The 20245-nt window shown below is 45.1% G+C and overlaps 1 protein-coding gene across 2 annotated transcripts in view; it reads left to right on the top strand.

Annotated features, from left to right (window-relative positions):
- The window catches only part of MAATS1 (MYCBP associated and testis expressed 1), a 61633-nt gene extending 48908 nt beyond the window's left edge, over positions 1-12725 (top strand). For both annotated transcript variants that reach the window (XM_030534109.1, XM_030534119.1), the window contains exons 15-19: positions 661-809; positions 4536-4627; positions 9413-9775; positions 11412-11438; positions 12558-12725. In XM_030534109.1, coding sequence (XP_030389969.1) covers positions 661-809; positions 4536-4627; positions 9413-9775; positions 11412-11422 — 615 coding nt within the window. In that variant the 3' untranslated portion in view covers positions 11423-11438; positions 12558-12725. The remainder of the gene's footprint in view (positions 1-660; positions 810-4535; positions 4628-9412; positions 9776-11411; positions 11439-12557) is intronic.
- The last annotated feature ends 7520 nt before the right edge of the window (positions 12726-20245 follow it).

The following is a 20245-nucleotide window of genomic DNA, read 5'->3' on the forward strand; positions in this document are numbered from 1 at the left end:
AATACTCATAACTACATATGCATTCATTATATTTATATAATTTATATATTTATTTAGATGGAACAGTGGGTTTCAGCCGATCATAACTTTTCCCGTGATATCTTTCAAAGCATGCTTTGTATGCAATATCACAATGATATACAAGTGATGAATAGGGAGGTTAAAGGGTGCTCCCTGGGGTGTGGAGAGTCACACCTCACACTGGATTCATCTACACTGCAGCTGGAAGCATGCTCAAGCAAGTGTGCTAAAAATGGCAGCTTCGCAATTTGGTAGTGTGGTTAAGGCAAATTGCCTGAGTTACATATCCTGGGGTACTGGGCAGGTTTGTACTCAGGCGGCTAGCCTGAGCCACTACCTGAGCTACCCTGGCTATACTGCTATTTTTAGCATGCTGGTCTGAGCAGAACTACTGTGTGTCTGTCAGTCTGAGCTGGAAAGCATGCTTCCAGGTGCAGTGTAGAAATGTAAGACAACTTCTCATAGACTGCAGCTGCCTTCTACATCAATTGTCCTCAGATTTCTCAGATTAAGTGGTGAGTCTCAGCTGACACACCATGGTCTTTGCCTCTCTCCACAGACGATCCCAGCAAGTGGGTACTACACAGCAATGAACATTTTGTATCTTGAGTCAGAGAGATATCTTGATGCTTGTTTCAGGTGGCTAAAGTGCACCAGCGTACTGTTGATTCTTACCTGGAAGATGTTATCCTGAACAGCATGGAGAGCACAGCTGAAGAACAAGCCAGGGAAGAGATTCAGAAGGTGGCTGTGGAAATCAATGACATTGCTTATGAAATGGAAAGCCGGTATGTCCTGGAGTGGACAAAGTACAGATAGACACTGCTTTGCACAATTCAGACCCTGGCTGGCTAGCTACATTTATAGTCTAGGGCCAGCACTGAGGGTGTAGCAATACTGTTCATAACACTACATAGACATGCTGCAGTTTTCATCCACTAGGGAAGCACAGCCAAGTGTGTAACAACTACTCCTAAAAATGTGCAGATATGGTGGTTCCCAGTCAAGCTCAGATGGGGCAAGTTAGGACCTAGTCCCGGCAGCTGTGCTAATGTGCCCTGACCATAAGATGAGAGTTTCCCAATGTTCCCCCACAAAGCCTTTACACTAGGATTTTCAAAGGCACGCAAGGGAGTTAGACACCCACGCCTTGTTGAGATTTAATGGAAGCTGTCCACCTAACTTCCTTATACGCCTTTGAAAACCCCAGCCATAGAAAAGAGCTAACATGCAGGTGTCCTTTAATCTGGAAACTGGTCTGTCCTCTAAGGCTTACAAGTGTTTTTAGAGAAGATAGGCTTTGAAGGAAATACAACAGATATGAGAGCCTCCTAGAAATAAACCCACCTTTCATTCAGAAGTCAGAAGAAGTTTTTTTTAAAGAAACTGCTAATCTTAATGAGGTCGGCCATATTGGCTGCTCCTTATGTAGTTCCGAGCTGAGTTCATCATGTTGCTGAAAACCTCAGTATCGTGTTCAGCCGTGCCTCAGAAGCAGGGTGACCAGATGTCCTGATTTTGGGGGCTTTTTCTTATATAGGCTCCTATTACCCCCCCATCCCTGTCCCAATTTTTTACACTTTTTATCTGGTAACCCTACTCAGAAGTGACTGTCATTTAGGAGCTGCCATGCCTCCAGTTCAGTCTTTCTGACCCCTATTGGCATTTAGCCTTAAAAACACAGTGACTCAGAACCCATCTTCATGGCAAAGCAGCTGTGCATTGTGTAGCCACATGAGTTTTCCGCAGGTCTTTAACATTCTGCTAGGGCAAATAAAATGCATTCAGCCTCTGGACTGGTTGGTAGCCCCCAAGGAGGAACTCTGATCTGAGATGTGGCATGGAAGATGGCACTGGGATTAGCCAAAAATGAAGTTACAAAAGGGAAGAAATTGGCCGATTCAGCAAGGACCCAAAGACTAAACTGACAGACTTTGCGATCCTCTCACTGCAGAGAGAGTCTCTCCAGTGCAGAAGTAACGCACATCAACACGTCAGTATAGGGGTATATAACCAGGGATGTTGTGTCTCTTTGGGGTTCAACCCAGACCAATAAGGGTTGTGTCACCACCTGCCCTGCAATTCTGGGTCCCTTAAATGCTGTGGCGCTATGGCGCACAGCCCAGATGCCAACAGTTAGCCTACAAGCTTGCAGGTCACACCCTTGCTTCCACTGTTTTCAGAGTGATCCCAACCCCCAAATTTCCTTAAAACGGTCTCCCTGCTGTGTCCATGTCAGCCCTCTCCCGGAATATTAACAGACGTTAAGCTGGTTGTTGATTTAAAGAGACAGAAACAGCAGATGTTAGTTACTCACTTCAATTCAGTCGAAGCACTGGCTTTGTATAGATCAGTGGTTCTCAAACTGGGGCTCACAAGGGCTGGTTTAGACTTGCTGGGGACCAGGGCCAAAGCCCAAGCCCTGCCATCTGGGGCCAAACCCCAAGCCTCAGAGCTTTAGCTTTGGGCGGTGAGGCTCAGGTTATAGGCCACCTGCCTGGGGCTGAAGCCCTTGGTCTTCAGCTTTGGCATCCACCAGGGTGGCAGAGCTCAAGTGGGCTCAGGCGTCAGTCCCCACTCCTGGGGTCATGTAGTAATTTTTGTTGTCAGAAAGGGGTTGCAGTGCAATGAAATTTGAGAACCACTTGTGCAGATAAAAAGTAAAACAAGTATATTCAATCAAAAAAGAGAGGTTGTGAGTGAGTTCAGATATAAAGGATACATATAGAAGCATTGCAAACAAATAGGGGTGGCGAGTTATATGGGACCGTGGAGCCCAGGCTCCAGCAAATTTAGGGCCCACAGTCTCTCCTCTGGCCCTGCCTGCTATCCCCTGGAGCAACCCCCGTCCCCTCCTAATGCCCCCCACATGCCTTCCCCAGAGTGTCCCTGCCTGCACCCAGGGCAGCGGGCGGTTGCCCTGCTGTGCTGCCTCGCCGGCCGCTGCCAGCTACAAAAGGAAGCAGCGCCAGCGGCAGGCTGAGGCAGTGGCACAGCCACCGCCTGCGGAGGGAGGAGGTGCACACATGATGGCAGCCCTCCCCCCTCTGGCACCCACCACAGGGGAGGCGAGGGGGCTTCCTGGACCTGAGAGGGACTTGGCTCCTAGGAGCATAGTGCAGTGGCAGTGCTGGGTGTGTGTGCTGCCAGGAGGGGGACCCCTTCCCTGGAGCTTGCTGCTGCCAGCAGGGAGAGGGCTGGGGGGCTGTGGAGTCCTCTTTGACCCCAGCCCTGGGGCAGCCTGCCTGCACTCCAAACTTCTCATCCCCAGCCCTACCCCACCCCAGAGCCCTCCCCCCCCCGCACCTCAACCCTCTGCCCTAGCCCTGAACCCCCTCCTGCACCATGAATCCCTCATCTTCAGCCCCGCCCCAGAGCCCTCACCCCTAGTCAGAGCCCTCATCTCCCTACACCACCCCACATTATGCAATATAGGGAAACTGTTAATCACTTACTGTTTCCAATCCATTTTTACATTATTTTATATATATATATATATATATATATATATATATATATATATATATATATATATATATTGGCTTACATGGCAGGTGGGGGAGGCCAGGACTTGGACCTGTTCTGGGCACCACCAAAAATTATAGAAACCTGCTTCCCCTGCAAACAAACTAGTAAAAATATGCTTTCTGATGGCTAAGACCTAACATAACAAGCTACAGTCTTTGTTTAAGGTAGTTTCTTCACCATTGTTCCTTTTCTAACAATGACTGACTAGCTCTTAGTCAAGCTACTCATATAGTCCAAGGTGCTGGTTTTCCTTGTCTCCTCAGAGGAGAGATAACTTTAACGGTTCTTTGCCTCTCTCCAGTAAACCTTAGAAAAGTATGTATCTCACAGTTCATGGACCCTGCCTTAAGAGGCAGTCTCCATCCCCTGTTGACATTTTTAAGTGAACACTTTTTCCCCATTTGATCTCCTAACGGCTGTGTTTACCAGGAATGCAAATGTGCTTTTCTTTGCCTTTGGTCACACTTTGCACAATTTAAAGGGGAAACATATTCAAGCAGGTAGAACCACATTCCTTTGGAAAAAAGTGTTTAACAACGCCTGGTTTAAACACATTTTAGTCATAATTCCAGTATATAGCTGTATAATCTTTTGTGGGTTGACCGTAGCTACATCATGCAAGAATATTAATGATCAGCAAGTTACTGGTTTTCTGGTGACATGTTACATGACACCTTTTAGATACAGATTATAACAATAATGAGTTGTGGCACACTGAGCTGGTCAGGCCAGCTGAAATTCAGGGCTAGATACCAGGGAGTCCCTTGGTTTCTGGCATAGGGATGCTTTTAGGGTCCCGGCTGTGTATCAATTTTTGTGGGTAAATGGAGGCCTTCACTTTCCCTGGCTGACAATTGCTTTCACCAGCACTAAAGTCACTTCAGAATAGTTAAACAATTTTTTAAAATGTCAAGTGAAGTGTGGTGGTGGTGTGGTGGGAAGTAAAGTAATAAATGTTAATTTCACTCTCTCTGTTGGTTCTGTAGCCGAACTTGTCTGCAATCAGAAGAGATTGTAGCAGAGCTGGTTTATGGTTTCCTGATCCCAGAATTACAGAAAATCTCTGTCAAGGAGAAAGGTAAGGAAGCCAATAGCTTTGTTCTCTTCTTAAACCATGATTTGTTGGCTGAAAGGCCCATCTGCCAGGGGTTTCAGTAGAGTCTGAGGATATGTCAACACAGCAATAAAAGCCCCATGACAGCTAGTGTAAGAGCCCTGGTAAACTGACTTGGGCTTGTGGGGCCAGCACTGAGGGCTAACAATAGCAGTGTAGTTGTGCGGGGGTCTGGGCTCTGAAACCTGGCAAGTGGGGAAGAGTCTTGGAGCCCAGGTTCCAGGCTGAGCTTGAAAAATTACACTGCTATTTATGTGCTTTAATCTTTTTAGGCACAGTGGCTCAAATTCAACTCTAGTGTAAGCAAGTATAACCCCATTGAAATCAGTGGAGCTGCACCTACTTATGCTAGAGTCAAAATAGTCCAGTGTTTCTTGAACAGACTGAAACAAGTGTTTGAATAGCACTGAATTAGTCTGAATTACTGAGTATGGAACAATTTCCCACTGACTGCAAAAGTCCCTAATATTTATTTAATTTATGCAAATAGGAAATGTACAAGGAAACTTATTGTTTTTCTTTGTTCCTTGCTAATTTGCCCAGAACTAGGAACAGATATAATGTCTTATGGTTGATTCTGCGACATCATGTTTCCAGTGGAAAATCTTATGCTATTGTAGGGAAGGCATTGTTTTAATCAAGTCTGAATATTATGGCTCCATAGTTCAGAGAATGGAAGGACATTAGAAATCCATGTGTCATGATGATGATCAGGATAGAACCGGGGCTGGCAACCTTTCAGAAGTGCTGTGCTAAGTCTTCATTTATTCACTCTGATTGAAGGTTTCGCGTGCCAGTCATACATTTTAACGTTTTTAGAAGGTTTCTTTCTATAAGTCTATAATATATAACTAAACTATTGTTGTATAGAAAGTAAATAAGGCTTTTAAAATGTTTAAGCTTCATTTAAAATTAAATTAAAATGCAGAGCCGCCGGACCGGTGGCCAGGACCGGGGCAGTGTGAGTGCCACTGAAAATCAGCTTGCGTGCCACCTTCGGCACCCGTGCCATAGGTTGCCTACCCCTGGGATAGAATGACTATTCTTGATCAGCAGACTTCTCTTGCCTGGTCCATTCAGAAGCTTGCAGACATGCTCCCCATAAAGTGTGTATTGACTTTGAAAAGCAAATGTAAAAAATAGCATAATAGGGGTTCTATGTTTTATTGTCTCTCTCTGACTCCAGAGCAAATGTGCTCACAGTTTACTGATTAAAAATATAAATATTTGCTAACTACAAGCCCTGCAAACACATGCTGGGCTTTAAGAATCATGCTAGCTTCTTCCTGGCTTGTGTATCACCAACAACAACAATCAAGCACCTAGCAAACAATTCTGTTGATGGTGTGTGAGCTAGAATAGCTCCCTCTCTTATCTGTGCAGGCTCTGCAAGGCTAACAGAGTAGTCAGTACAAACCAATTATGGTCATTGAAGTCTGCAGCTACATCCAGGGATCAGATAGGACCACTTTTCTATAGCCACTTTTCAGAGTAGATCTGTGCATTAGAGAGTTACAATTAGCAAAATGTATTGCAGTGAGTTATTTTTTGGACTTAAATACAAAAAAGCCATCTTTCCATTGATATATTTTAGCAATGTACATTTAATTGAGAACACAAGAGGTAACCACTCAGGAAAAAGATAAGGATGTCATCATAAATAACTCAATGAAAACCCATGCTCCATATTGAGCAGAGGCAAAAAAGAAACAAAATAGTAGGATGCATATTGTTGCCCCTTTTCAACATGCCTGGCAAGTTTAAGTTCAGAATCCTGTGGATGTTCCAGTTGGGAGTAGAAGTTGATGGAGTCTGTGTAGGGATATTAAAGAAGGTTTATATTAGACATAGTTTATATGAAAAATGATTTATTGTTAAAAATAATTTATTGTTAGAAATGATTTATTGTTAATTGATACTTTATAACTAAAGGGTTATATTAGAAATAAATGTGATTCCCGAGACGTAACCTCTAACCTGCAAGCCACAAGCTGTGTCTGTGTGAAGCCTGCTCAAAGAAATACTTTGTATAAAACTTGGTAAACGTTAATTGACTCTAAGTGCCCGTTCTCTAAGTGACACTTTGTAGTCGCTATTTTACTTTTTAACGGCCGCTGTAAGCTGTTAATTGGTTAATTGACTCAAGCCATCAATTGACTCTGTGCCTCAGGCAAAACTGTGTAATTACTACTTTGTAATCACCGCGGTAAGCCAAAACAGTAGTACATAGATAGAGACCCCCACCCTCTGTAAGTTTTCATCTCACTTCATTTTTAAATGATAAAAGACAGGGAGTCTCACATAAATTGGTAAGACCCCGAAAGGTAAAGAGAGAGTGAAATAGATGGGATTAAGATAGAGAATGTATGTGAATGAGTGCCTAGTTTAAATAATGAATGAATGAATGGTTAGGGCGTTACCAGCCTGAAAAATTCAGTATCTATACAAAACTTGTATGAATGATTGTGCGAATGAGTGTGTGTGTGTGTGTGTATATATGTATCTATATTATAAGTGTATAAGAAATAAGTAAGTAGTAGTAGGAATAAGTAGCCAAACAACGTTGTTTACTGTTATCTTTTGTTTTATTGTGGTATTTACAATAAATGTGACAAATGTCTTGTCCCCTTTAATAAGATCCTGCTGGTTTTTATTGGTCTAATATAATTGGTATAACATCTGGAATTCTTTTTGGAATGATGGTCTCTATGTGGATTCCAAATGTGGGTTCACATGCGTGCTATGCACCCCAGCCAGAACTGTTCATAGTAGTGTTCGTTGACCCACATATGCTTTGGATGCATGGTACATCCTGAGGCTTTAAGGCTCGACACCATTCCAGTTCCCTCTTAACGCCGTGTGGCCAGAGTTTGAATCCCTTGTTCCTCAGTGCTCTTAACCTGCTAAGAGAACCTTTTGTCTGTTTTTTTCCTGTAAACAGTTTCTTCTAGTTGCATATAGTTGTCCGCTATTGTTAGTTAGGTCTCCCCTTTTTCCCTTCATGGGGTGCTCCCCATCCCAAGGCTATGGCCCGGCAAGCTGGCTTTAAAAGCTGTGCTTCGTGCCCATGTTCTTTCTCTGTGAGCGATGAACACCAGTGCTGTCTCTGTTGACTCAGCAAAGCTCACATCATCGCCCAAAGTGCTATCTGCTGCTCCTTCCCATCTCGAACTCGGGAAGCTGGAGAACTTCACCTCCGCAGACACCTCATGGAGGAGAATATGCACCCCCGTGAGCAATCGGATCCTGTGCCGACAGATCCACCAGAGCACTGGCTGTCACCGACGGTGAGTGCTTCTCCGGGCCCTTCTCGTGCAGCCTCAGTGGTACTGCTGAAGCCTCACCGTGTGCATAAGAAACACCGACATGGGTGTAAGGGTGACTCCCCGATGGGAAGCACCTCCAAATGCAGCATTGCCTCCCTGAGCTCTGCCAGTTGTGTGTTGAGCCAGCCGCTCCACCTCCAAAGACGTCTTCTATGGAGTGTAAGTCCACACATCACTGCATCCTGCCACTGCCACTTCCAGCCGTGATGCATTGCCCACTGCCTTCACCCCTAGAACTGTCAACATGGCCGGGACCATCCTGACTTTCATGCCTGGTCCCAGGCACACTGGGATGCTTGTCCTCTTTGATGCCAGCGGCTGAGCCAATGCTGCCGTACGCTGGTTCCCCTCAATGCTCTGGATCTCCAGCTGCTGTGAGGCTTCCATCTATGGTGGATGAACATCTCCTTGTCTGGCAGCATCCTGCTTCGCTCTGCCTGTCTCTGCTGGCACTGTCGACCACCGAACCTCTCCTGCTCCTGGACCACCATGCCTCGCACCACGACAGCCCTGCCTCTACCGGACCTGTCTTCTGGTTTGGAGAGGTCCTCTGAGCCAGAACATGCCTTCTCACCTTTGTATTCCTATAGCCTGAACCCTCAGTGCCAGCTCTACCCACTTATGTACCGTCCCTCCGCCGAGACATGGTTCTGTAACCCTTGGAGACTGCTGATGCCTGCAGATCTGTTTGTCTGGCCTCACTGGCCCTCCTGAGACCCTTACCGGGACTGTGGGGAACCATTTCTGCCCCATCACCAACCCACACTGCCCTTCCCTGCATCTACACAGACTGGGGAATTGTCACCCAAGCAAAGGATGGGAGTGTTTGATTGGAGGAAAACTATAAAATGTACAGTAACGAATTGTCCTGCATTGTCCCAGGGAGATAAACTAGATGACTTATTGGGTCTACTCTGTCTCCAGTTTCAGGTATTCTTTGACTCAGCACTCATCAGCAAACCTACAACAACAAAGCAGTAGCCTACAGTGAACTCAGCTCAGCACTCATAAGGAATCATGTAGTAACAACGCTTTAAAAAGCCAGTGTGTGCACCAGTGCTAGAGTAAAAATCCTGTGGTTTAGAGGACAGATTTCAGATGCACTCTTTCAAAGATTTGTTTCAATAAACAAATGGTGATGGGGAAATGATTTTAAAAAACACAGGAGTATTTGCCCTGAGTAGGAAAGAAGCTCACTTGGCAGTTCTGTCCATTTCCACAGCTAGTCTTCAAAGCAAAATACAAGGTTGCTTGCTGCTATTAGATGGCAGTAGAACCCTATCAGCCCAAACCAGAAAGGTATGATTTTTCCTGAGACAGGTTTTTTCATAGCTCCTGTAAGCTAATAGGGGAGAGTGGGTGTCCATGCAGAAAATTCATGCAATATGGCTCCAAGTGAAAATCCTCTCTTCTTTGTGTACAGTGAGACAGTCCCAGCGGAAACACATCAGTGCTGCTCATCAGATCATCCACAGAAGCACAGACATAGCAGTGACTCAGAACTCTTCAGTGGTGGGACAGCAGTCACTGGGTGATGGAGAATCTGTGACCAAGATATTAGGGAGTCCTCCTCCTGTGGCAGCCTGTTCTCCTCTCAGCGAAACAGCTGCTGAACAGAGTGCGGCAGAGGTTATAGAGAGCCCTTATGCTGTCCTAGCCAGCCAAGCATTGTATGATGCACTGCCTGACGAGACCCAGCAGGGAGGGCTGGTGGTGAGCCATTCTGCTACATCAGACAGGCAATCGCAGGCCGATATAGCCCCTGCAAAAAGAGAAGATGAGTCAGGTGAGTTTGAGATCTGTTTTCCCTGCCTTAGTCATTGGGGCTCGGTCCCTGGGGGAGGGAAGGAAGCTGCACCCACTTTGTTCAGGGCATCATCCTGACTACACAGGATGGAGAAGCACCCCTCTCTCCATCAGACTGTCCCTCAGAGGCAGCAGCATCTGGATCTCTTGCAGACTGCCAGCATTGTTGCCCGGAAGCAGTAATGAGAGCATTATGCCATAGGAGCCCCTGTCCAAAGGAGTCTGTCACTGTATTTGGTTTAACTCACAGAGATTTTTACCCTAACCCTTAAAGATGTCATTTAACTATTGAACCATGAAATTCCACTGATGGTTATCAAGGGATGGGAAGGTTAGTTCAGGGAACTGGGAGTTTGCAGTACGTACATCTCTTCCTTATTCTGCCACTGTCCATAGCATGTGGAGGCTGGGGTTGGGCTCTCAAGCTGGGGGACTCCCTGAGCTGCAGTGTCTACACTGCTATTTTTAGCACACTAGCTCAAACTGAGCTAGTACATGCCTGTCTGCCTAGGGTGAGAGGCTCACTCCCAGCTTCCTTGTGTTAATAACCCTATGCTCATAGGAGTGGTCCCACTAGCCGCAGTTGGACTGTTCACATGAGCAAGTCAAGCAGCATCTGGCCCTAACGTACTGGGGCTGTGCTAGCAGAAATATGAATATGGCTGATGAGACACATTCATTCAGAGACCACATTTTCAAGTGCTTATAACTTTCCTGAAATGTTACCATTTGGTCTGACTTTCCTGGTGAATGTACTTGGAAAGAGCATAAATTACGTTTGGTGGTGTGTTGACTTTGCCTTGATTGCTCAAGCTCAGAATGTTTGGAAGCAACATCCTGCAAATGCGTGCAGTGCAAGAGACTCACGGAGCCGTTGGATCGCTCCTTTTCAAAGTCCTGATTTTTGTAGGTTTAGAATCTCAAACAAACTCAAATGCCCACCCCACATGCATCCAGCTTGTTCATGGAAACATAGCATAGCCACACTAGGCATCAGAAGTGCTTACGCATGTTGAAAGAAAGAAAGCCACGCCAAGCTCTCGCTATTTGTTTACAAATTGATTTACTGCACCATAGTATAATGAACTTATAATAGCACTGTGTACTTCCCCTTTCCATCCCTTACCTGTATAACCACCTGGCCATTCTGTGTACCAGGTTATATTATGTGCATGTAGAACGTCAGGTATACTGTGAATGAGGCATTGTCTATGCTACCGCTTAAGTTGATGTAAGTTATGTCACTCAGGAGTATGAAAATACCCCCTGAATGATGTAAGTTACACTGACGTAAAGCGGTGTCTACACCTCACTGTGTCGGTGGGAGACACTCTCCTGCCAACATAGCTTCCACCTCTTGTTGAGGTGGAGTAGTTACACCGATGGGAGAGTGCTGTCCTGGCAACATAATGTGTCTCCACCAGATGTGCTAAATGGGCGCTGCTGGATTGAAGGCAGCCGCACCAATTTGGCACAGTAACGAAGACAAGCCCTGAGTAACTGCTACTGCAGTGTGTAATTCTATCCTTTTGAAATACAAACACATTGTTTAGAAACTCAACAGTGCATTACTATAGAATTTTTGCATTAAATTGCCTTTGTTTTGTTTTTTTTAGGAGGAGAATAAAACAAATGAAAGAACGGTGAGTGAATACACTGTATGTATTCCTGTGAGCCATGAGTCAGATTGGGGCTCGGGAGAGGAAACAAACAAAAAACAAAGCCATGTGACTACACACTGAAATAATCACTGCACTGCAGGTGCTATGGCTGTATATGTATGCTGGCCAAAAGGATAGCTGGGTTTTATTGCAGCATTAGAGGGGGTTCAGAGTAGGGTGATGAGAATGATTAAAAACAAGGAAAATTTCTCCTATGAAGTAAAATGAACAAGATTAGGGTTTACGTTAAAGGAGGTGAGAAAGAGAGGACATGATAAAAGTAAACATAAAATAATGTCTGGTCTAGAGAAGGTAGAGCAGGAGTTTCTCTTCTTCTTGTCTCACAACATGAACAGATAGTCAAAGAAATTTGAAAAATAGTGAATGCAAATCCGATAGAAACATAATTAGAATGTGGAGCTCACTGACACAGGTTGTCTTTGAAGCCAAAAAATTAGCAAGAGTCAAAGAGGGATTGGACCCTTACCTGGATAATAAAAACAGTCAGACTTCCAAAAGTTAGTGTTAGCAAAAAATTGGAAGAGAGATAAAACCTGGTGTGTCAGGTTTAAATCACTCTCTTAACTATTAGGGATTAAAACAAGGCCTTCCTGGAGGGCAGATTATCCCACAGCTACCTGCAATAGGGTTTCCTTCACTCTCCCCTGAAGCTTCTGGTGCTGATCAGTATCAGACAGGAGCCTGGACTAGATGGATCTTGGATATGATCCAGTCTCAATTCTTGTTCCTAAAATCACGTGTTGAAATAAACATGATGCCTGCATTTATTTCACTGTGTGATATGGGTTTTAATGGACAAAGTGTTCAAGATGTTCTGATCATAAAGGCATCCTTCTCTGTTCTCTGCTATGTATATGCAGTAGGGGGCAGAATCCAGGAGTGTAAGAACCCTAATCTTTAAACATCCCAAATTTTAAGGGACACTCTCAGGGTAGTGCAGTATTTTGCACTGATTTTTATGTATCATGTAAGCTAGGTCTGTGGATGGATGTGTGGTGGAAATACCATTTTATTGATGGAGATTCCACTGCCAGTGCTTTAGAAATTGCTTTCAGTTGTCATGTGTGGTTTCTTTGTCAGACTTGGCTAAATGTGCTTTGAAGAAGGAAAGAGGCTCAGCGACAAGAGGCACGAGAACACTCCATTCCCTCTCCTAGCAGGGAAAGAAGTCTTCAGGAGTGATTTTTATATCTGAAATATACACAATGGATTCCTATGGGTCTGCAGTAATAAAGATTGGGAACATTCTCTCTTGTTTGCTGCTGTTTTTACAAACTTGCCATGGTAATTGACACTGTCTGGACTGTATGGGCAGGTTTTGGATTTTGATCGCTATGACAATCTGTTGACTTGGTGAAATAGGGCCCCTGGGCTTGATGCAATAATGGGAGGCTAGGAGTCTCATTCCTGAAAGCCAGGCATTTAACAGGCCTGAGGCTTTAATGCAAACTATTTAAAACCTTGTCTACCTTAGAAAGGGTTTGCCAGTATAGCTATATGGGCAAACTCTCCTAGTGGGAACACAGGCACATGAGTTCTTTTGCTGACTTACCTTATACCAGTTTCCTAAACAAAATAAGTTATACCCCTAAAGCACATTTTATGAAGGTAGAACTGCATCTGCACTAAAGCTTTTGCCAGGATAGAAATGTCATAAAAACACATCCCTATGTGCCACTTTCTGTGCAATGCCATTCTCTGTACACCTGCCCACACAAATGTTATGAGCATGTCTGCCACCACTGCGCCAATTTAATTCCTTTATAACATTGCCGAAGCCAGTGATGAATTTATCCCTAGAGTTATCCACAAGGGCAGAACTTGGCCTCCTGTCCAAGTTTGCAATCTCCAAAGGCTATTAGCCAGGTCCTAGCTGCACTGGTATTAATTTCCTCCTCCTAGTAGCATTGGCTCTGGCCTGCTCTCTAGTCAGTAGATGATTTTGAACCTCCTTTCACTCAGCTTCCCCACATGTTTTTGGAGGTGGTGTTGTTAGTATTTTCTTCCTCATGCTGAAGCTGGGGTAAGCCACCCAAGAAGAGCTGCTCATCCCTAGTTTGTTTTCTCTAGGGTCCTGTCTATACTTGAAAAATGAGCTGGTGCAACCTTCCCCTAACCATATATACAGACGTGGAAGGGGTGGAGATGAGGAGCCTTTTTTTACACACATCAAAATCAGTTCATTTGCCTGGCTTAGACACAAGCATTGGGCCTCATTCCAATGTAACGGCATCTAACCCCTGCCTTTATTGCTGATTTACTCCAGCACAAAGTCAATCAGATTCTGGCCTCATGCAATTCTCTGACACTCAAAGAGAAGCAGCATTCGCCAGTGACTGAAAAAGCACCATCCAAATGAGCACATCAGCCTTTTTTCTGACAACTGCAGTGTATGAGAGGGACAGAAGGAGACCACCACCAGGGCAATGGGGAAATGAGACCTGACTAAGGTGACTGCACAGGAAGGCTGAGGGATCACACCAGCCATGAGGCAAACTACCTTAGGGTACGTCTATACTACCTGCCAGATCGGCGAGTAGTATTTGATGCATTGGGGATTGATCTATCACGTCTCGTCCGGATGCGATAAATCAATCCGCTAATCGACGCCTGTACTCCACCTCGGCAGGAGGAGTAAGCAGAGTCGACGGGGAAGCCACGGCAGTTGACTCACCGCCATGAGGACGGCCAGGTAAGTCAAACTAAGATACTTCGACTTCAGCTACGCAACTAGTTTAGCTGAAGTTGCGCATCTTAGTTGACCCCCCGCCCCACCGCTAGTGTAGCCCAGGCCTTAGCCACATGAGCACCACAAGCAGGAATGCAGCCCTCTGAAGCGGAAACTGGGGATGAGGGTCCTTAAGGTAAGCAGGGAACAGGCCTGCAGGCCATTCCTCCCCCCCAAAAAGAGTTTGGTGGAAGGATAGGAAATTACTGGCCCCCTCCCTCCCTCTTGGAGATTTGGGCAGGGGGTGGGAACAGGAGACTTCTAGGTTCAGCTAAACACGTAAACTTTTGATGTTTCTGTGCCATCCAAACCTTTGCTTGAAAAGGGGCCAGGTGAGAGAACGACATCCAACACTAGCATGTGGCACCTTTGTAAGAGGCGCTGAGGCTGGGCAGCCCCTTTGCTCACGCGGAAGTGAAAAACAGCAGGAGGGAGTAAAGGCAACTCAGCTCCATGCTTCATCTCTGCTGTCATTTCCTACTGTGCTCTCTGCAACCGATCCCTGCCCCCCCTCACACATGTGAGCCTGACATTCCTTTCATTTCCTTACTACCAGTTGGTTCCCTTCAGCCTGGGCACCTTTCCTCTCCTCCAAATCAATACTGTGAATTTATGTAGTGCTTAAAAACACCTCCCTCCCCGACAAAAAACACATTTATTCCTGTACAGCTCTCCTTTACCAAAGGGCAGGGTCCCTTCCCAAGGGAGCAAACCTTGCAGGCCGCCATGGACAGCTCTCCATGTCTATTGGTTCCTATAGAATGGCTCCTTAGCATCCACCCCTCACAACTACCTGCCAGCTCTGCAACAGTGATTCCTGTTACTCCCCTGCACATCAGATCAACTACAACTACTGTATGTTATCACAGCACCGCCTGGCAGCTGACCCAAAGTTGTATGGTAACAGATGAACTGCAAAGCCCAGCGACCACCTGCTGAACCTTTACCAGGAGTTAGTTCTTCCACTGACAGTGCATTTTGATACGAATGCTGAGCCCCTTACCCAGAATGGAGCCTCACAGAGGATGCTCTCTGGCAGCTTCAATAACTGAGGTGGTTTGCTGTGAGCAGGGTCCATAACCCATGCCTCCATGATGGATGTTGGAAGCTCACCGTGCTAACTGCACTGAGATAATTGCAGTTGCAATGGAAGGAGCAGACACTATTGATGTTGGTGACAACATTGGAACTGAGCAGGTGCTGTAAGTACACACCCATCAAGAAGCCTGAGGTATTGACCAAAAGCTTTGTTCAGCCCTTAAATCAAGGAACTATTTAACCTTCTGCCCCACTGAATGCCCAGCTGGATCAACACCACTTCCCTGTTACCGTTCTGTTTAGAAAACAACAGCTTGTCAATAGCATAACAGAGAGACTTCCCCCGAAGCCACTGCAGGGATTATTCCCCAGACTGTATTTTCAAGTAGTCTTTTAATGAACCCATAACGAGTATCCTTAGCAATTAAATCCCCTTACAAACATTGTTGCACCTCTGTATCTCAGTTTCCCCAACTGTGAAATATCTCTAGGTGCTCGTCTCTGTATTTAATTTTTATTTCTGTAGTGCCTATAGTCAAAGGCCAGTATATGCCATTATTTCACAGCCACAGTATTCACCCCTTGCTGCAGAAATATGTTCGAAAATCTGAGCTTTCATAAAACAGTCTCTGTTTCTACTCTTTTTAGGAAGAAAACTTTGAAAACAAGCATCAAGTGGAACTGATGCAGTGTTGGCTGTCTGTGTTTGCAGGCACCTCTTGATCAAGAACTCTTCAATATCTTGGCATTTGCAATCTTCACCCTGGGATTTTTTTAGTCAGCTTTGTCCCAGAGGAGCCCAGCTGGATCATGGGAACATGGATGGAGGTGGGAGGCACTGACCTAGTAAGGTTTTTTTGATCCATAGCTGGTCTAGAAGATTGACCTAGGCTGTGAGTTGGCACCAGATGCGAACAGGCGCCAGTGGAGAATGGCATGATGTCTTTCCGGTTTGGTGTCAGAGGGGTAGCCATGTTAGTCTGGATCTGTAAAAGCAGCAAAGAATCCTGTGGCACCTTATAGACTAACAGACGTTTTGGAGCATGAGCTTTCGTGGGTGAATACCCACTTTGTCACATGCATCTGACGAAGTGGGTATTCACCCACGAAAGCTCATGCTCCAAAACGTCTGTTAGTCTATAAGGTGCCACAGGATTCTTTGCTGCTTTTCCAGTTTGGGACACTGTGGAGTCAGGCAGCTGGAGCTTCTGAATAGCTGCCACCTTCAATCCCAATCACTCTAATCCAAGAGAGGGGGTAATGAGATGTGGAGCCTCAGCTGAGAGGATGGGGCAAAATGTGATAGCAAGTTAAAGGTGGAAGAAGGCAATGCTGCCTTGCAGACCAGGGTTAGTGATGAACTGAGCAGGACCGAATGGCTTTGTGATGAAGGACAGCTGCCTTTCATAGAAGGCCAGTGTCTCATTGAACTTTCTAAAGTGTTTCCCTCTCTCCACCAGCATCATTGTTTGCACAGATGCTCTTCCCTGAGGAGGTGATTGTTGGCAGCCATTGGGACATTCATTGTGTCTGTAGAGAATGAGATATGCAGCTGGGTGCCATCAGCAAATTGTTGGCAGCAGAACCTGTGGAGTCTCCCTCTCTCTGCAAGAGGCCTCATGTAGGTACAGAAGAAGATGGGGATAGGCTAGATATTTATAGGATTCTGGATCAAGGGCTGCTGGGGAGAAGGAACAGGTACTCAGGACTAATCTCTAGTCTTGGTGGAGAACAATTGGAGCTAGTGTAGTGCTGGACTGTCTACTCTAGCCATGTCATATAGGCAGGTCACCTGATCTTTGGGGCAGTATCAAATGCTCCAGAGAGGGCAAGTAGTAGGCACAGTGGTGCTTGACCTCTATCTGTTCTGCTAGGATCATTGCTATGGTATTTCCTGGTCTAACGTCTTACTGCAAAAGAACCAAGGTACTGGTAGATCTCTCTCACTGGAGTTGAGTTGTGAATTAAGGGTTCCTGCTGTCCCTTCTGGGGTATTAGTCTTTGTCCTCAATTTATCCCTCCTCCTGCTTTCGTCTCCAGCAGAAGTTTGGCTTAGCCAGCCAGGACAAATCTAATTTTGCAACAATTTGCCATGACCAGTTTGGGAAGTTAAATGATGCCAAACCAGCCCTGGCTTCAGTATGTAACACTGCTTCCCACTAACTGGCCAGAGAGAATGGGAGCAACTCAGCCATACACTTCTCATAGACAGGGGAGTCAAGCAGGGGTCTAGAAATGGTTAGTGAGGTCATGTATTATCTGCTGGGCCTGCGGTCGCCCAGCAGCTGGATTCCAAGTAGCAGACACAGAAGCTATATTTCCCTCTATTTTGCTATTTTTCCTGTCTCTTCCATTTTGTCCATTTGTCTTCTCTTAGAGAAACAGGATTGGACTTTCACCGCAGCAGCCTGAGAGCTACCACTTTATGGAATATAGAACTTGTCAAACTAACTTGATTTTTTTCAAATCAGATTACAAGTTTGGTTGATAAAGTTAATAGGATTGTGGTAATAGACTTCTGTAAGGTGCTTGACTTGGTGCAACATGACATTTTTATTAAGAAACTAGAATGATACAAAATCAACACAACACATTAAATGGAATAAAAATTGGCTAACTGATAGCTTTCTAAAACATAATTGTAAATGAAGAATCATCATCAAGTGGTTGCGTTTCTAGTGGAATCCCAGAAGGATCAGTTCTTGGCCTTACACTATTTAACATTTTTATCAGTGATCTAAAAGAAAACATAACATCACTGATAAAAGTTGCAGAAGATAGAAATATTGCAAGCGTGATGAATAATGAATAGGACAGGTCACTGATATAGAACGATCTGGATCACATGACAAGCTGGCCGCAAGCAAACAATACGTGTTTAAATGAAAAGATACGTATCTAGGAACAAAGAATGCAGACCATACTTACAGGTTGGGGGACCTCCATCTTGGAAAAGAAGTGACTGAAAAAGACATGGAGCTCATAGTGGATTATCAGCTGAACATGAGCTCCTAGTGCAACACTGTGAACAAAAGGACTAATATAGTCCTTGGGTGCATAAACAGGGGAACAACAAATAGGAGTAGAGAGGCTATTTTACCTCTGTATTTGGCATTGGTTCGACCACTGTTGGAATATGGTGTCCAGCTCTGGTGTCCACAATTCAAGAAGGATGTTGATAAATTGAAGAGGGTTCAGGGAAGAGCCACTACAATGATTAAAGGATTAGAAATCCTGCCTTAGAGTGATAGACTCAAGGAGCTCAATCTATTTAGCTAAACAAAGAGAAAGTTAAGGGGCGATTTGATCACAGTTTGTAAATACGTGGGAACAAAAATTTGATAAGGGGAGCTATAATCTAGCAAAGAAAGGTACACCACCATCCAATGGCTGGAAGCTGAAGCTAGATAAAAATCAGACTAGAAATAAGGTGTAAATAGCAATGAGAATTATTAACCATTGGAGCAGCTTACCAAAGGTTGATGTCGATTCTCTATCACTGGCAATATTTAAATCAAGACTGAACAACTAGGCCTGTGTTGAACAGGGGCTCAGACTAGATGAGCACAGTGGTGCCCTTCTGCCCTTATTAAATGAGTCTGCTTTGGTCCCAACAAGGACATTTGATGCCATTTAAGAGCCTTTCAAGCAACCCTTTAAAGCCACAATACAAACAGAAAGAGGATGGGAAGAAGAGGATTTATTACAGTCAGGCTAGGTGGGTTCTTAGATGACCCCATTACTGTAGTATCTGAGGAGTGCCTCCCAGACATACAAAGTGAGCACTCAAGGATACATTTCTCCCTTCCCTCCAGTGAGCAGGGACTGGACTTGACTGTAGCTGTTTGAAGGGAGGGTGATTTCATACCTAGCTACAAGAGATTTACAGTATAGTGGCCTAGAGGTGATTGCCTGGATCACAAGGTCTAAATCCCATTCTGACAGGGGATGTCACGGCCTTGCCAGTGATGCCTGGAAAAGGGTGTCCGTATATGGATACACAGAATCAGAGAGGATCCTGGAAGAACTCCGAGGCTGCAGACTGTCAGACTAACATGCAAGAGGATGTTTAAGAAGTGATGAGTTCCTCCAATTATTTTCTCCTATCTCCATCAGCATCACCTTAGTCTTTCCCAGACTTTCCTCCAGTCAGCTACTCTTCCAGATGCTGCTCCCAGCCAGACCCTGGACTGATTGTGTCTAATGTGAAGAGGATACAGAGCTGGGTGTCATCCACTTATTGCTGACATTTTAATCCAGGCTGTTTGACAGTCCTCCCAAAAGACTCGCACTCAAGTAACAGTGAAGAGGATGGACCCATAGATGAGGGCTTGTGAGGGACACAGCAGATGTCATACAACTGTCTAAGTGCAGCCTGAGAAGAATGACTGAGGTCACCTCAGTGCGACCCTACTCTCCCCACCATGTCTCTGAGGCAGATCAGCATTTACATCTAAACATGGCTCACATCTCTGCACAGATCAGCCAAATCCAGAAGTGGTCATTTACTTTTCCTTTTATGTTTCCTCATTAACCAAGAAGCCCTTTGCTGTCTGGACTCTGTCATTTTAGATCCCTTCTTCTAAGTCAAAAATCTTTGTTACACAAAACAAGAAAGGGAGGTTACTTACTTTATATCAACTGGAGTTCTTCTAAATGTTTGGTCCTATGATATTCATTGTGGGTGTGCATGAGCTCCATGCACCCAGGATTGGAAATTCTTCAGTAGCAGTGACCATTGGTCGACTCCTGTGCCCTTCTCCTCCTCATGCTCCCAGCTGAGGGCATAGGGGGCACTGAGGACTGACCATCACTCTATTGCAAATCAAGAGAGAATCTGAGCAGAGGGGAAGGAAGGCTGGTCATGAATACCCACAGGGTATTCAATTTGAAGAACTCCAGTTACTATAAGGTAGGTAAAAAAAGCTTACTCACCCTCTGTAGTAACTGTGGTTCTTCAAGGATGTGTCCCTGTGGGTGCTCCATTTCAAGTGTATGCACA

The sequence above is a fragment of the Gopherus evgoodei genome, chromosome 1 (assembly GCF_007399415.2).
Source record: "Gopherus evgoodei ecotype Sinaloan lineage chromosome 1, rGopEvg1_v1.p, whole genome shotgun sequence".
NCBI classification, from domain to species: Eukaryota; Metazoa; Chordata; order Testudines; family Testudinidae; genus Gopherus; species Gopherus evgoodei.